At 34.4% G+C, this 1719-nt stretch overlaps 1 protein-coding gene across 1 annotated transcript in view; it reads left to right on the plus strand.

The window, feature by feature from the left end:
- LOC107098542 (sialic acid-binding Ig-like lectin 13) overlaps positions 1–1719 on the plus strand; it is a 3803-nt gene that overhangs the window by 1179 nt on the left and 905 nt on the right. The window contains exon 3 of the mRNA XM_015396279.1: positions 1534–1713. Coding sequence (XP_015251765.1) covers positions 1534–1713 — 180 coding nt within the window. The remainder of the gene's footprint in view (positions 1–1533; positions 1714–1719) is intronic.

The raw sequence follows: 1719 nt of genomic DNA on the forward strand, positions 1-1719 counted from the left end.
TGTAAGTGATCCTGTCAGCACGTCATGGTTCAGCTGTTTCTGATCAATAAAGTTAATGTGTGTCCCATTTTCCTCAGATGCTCCTAAAGACACCTCAGCATCCATCAGTCCATCAGGTTTGGTGTCAGCAGGTAGCTGGGTGGAGCTGAGCTGCTCCAGCAGAGCCAAGCCTCCTGCCAGCTTCACCTGGTTCAGGAACAGCAAACATGGAGCCATTAAAGTATCTGTGGGGCAGGTTTACAACTTCTCTGTTACTGAAGGAGAAGAGTATTACTGTGAGGCTACAAATGATCTGGGAAATGACACTTCTTCAAGGATCTGTTTTGGTGTTAAAGGTAAACTTCTTCTTGATTCATATTTTTTCTGATTTTCTAAAGATATGCAAAGCTTTACATTATAGATTACACTTTGTTGAAAGATGCACAAAGCAATACCATTAAAATTACTGTATGTAAATAGTTCTCCTAAATGCACATGCTTTTTTTTTTGCTGTACTCAACTTTCTCTAGGTTTAAATGTTTTTCTAAAATTGAATTTATTAATTAAATTCACAATTTTTCATAATTTTATAAAACTAACTTGCATCTGATATGGATTAAAAAAGGTAAGGCATGTGACAAAAAATGTAGTTTTTTTAAATGCAGATTCCATTCAAATCACACAGAAAATAATTTCAAAGCGTTCTGTGATAACTTTGGCTTGATAAAATATTTTTAACACACTTCTTATCAAACCTGGTAGACATAATTTGATGCAGTAGAGGTTGGGACCAGAAGAAAAATACCAGCTATCTGAATCAATTCAAAAAACATGATCTATGTTCAGGATACATTTTCTTGGTAACACTCAATCACCAAAGTATAATTCATGAGACTGAAAAAGTTCTGAAAACACAAATAAGATAAGGTAAAAAAAAAAAAACTATGTCAAGTTAAACTTGTCATAAACTGGAATACCTGTCTCAATGTTCACAGTGACACAAATGACTAATGTGACAAATTACTGAAAGACTCATAGGGTGTTGATTAAACGATATGCCAAGCTCTTTCTTCAGAACGGTTTTATGGTCAGAGGAGACAGAAACTCAGATTTTCAGTTATATTTATAATCTAAATGTTTAATGGCCCCAATAAGACGCTTTAAAACCATAATATGCAATGGCCAATCATGCTGGTGGCAGCATCATGCTAAATTGTAAGTGACATTGGTACATTACACAAAGTGGATGATTTCAGGAAGACGGATTACTTTTGAACATTAATAAAAAATCCCTTAGAATCAATGTGTAGACATTTGACAAATGTACTCAATTGGCTGTTTGAATTTTATAATAGGATAAAAAAAACATGAAAATGGTGCTATAAAGCAGGATGTTTAACATTAATGATTTAAAAGTGTATCCAAACAGTTTAAAACTGCCCTGCATGTTTAAATAAAGTTTTAAATATACCAATTTAAAGGATAAGATTTTCAATGGCTGTCAAATATTAAGATTTGTTTAACGAAAATAACGTTTTTAATTTAAAATTCCAGATTCTTCTTGGAGTCCCAGCATTAATATCTCTGTTGGTGATCTGAAGGAGCATCAGTCTGTCACTATAAGCTGCTCAGCTGTGACTCCCTGTCCACACTCACCTCCTGAACTCACCTGGAATCTCCAACAAGACTCTGAGAGACAAACAGAGACAAACCCAGATGGAACCTTTACGACTAAAATCC

The sequence above is a fragment of the Cyprinodon variegatus genome, unplaced genomic scaffold (genome assembly GCF_000732505.1).
Source record: "Cyprinodon variegatus isolate N-32 unplaced genomic scaffold, C_variegatus-1.0 Scaffold788, whole genome shotgun sequence".
In the NCBI taxonomy this organism is placed as follows: domain Eukaryota; kingdom Metazoa; phylum Chordata; class Actinopteri; order Cyprinodontiformes; family Cyprinodontidae; genus Cyprinodon; species Cyprinodon variegatus.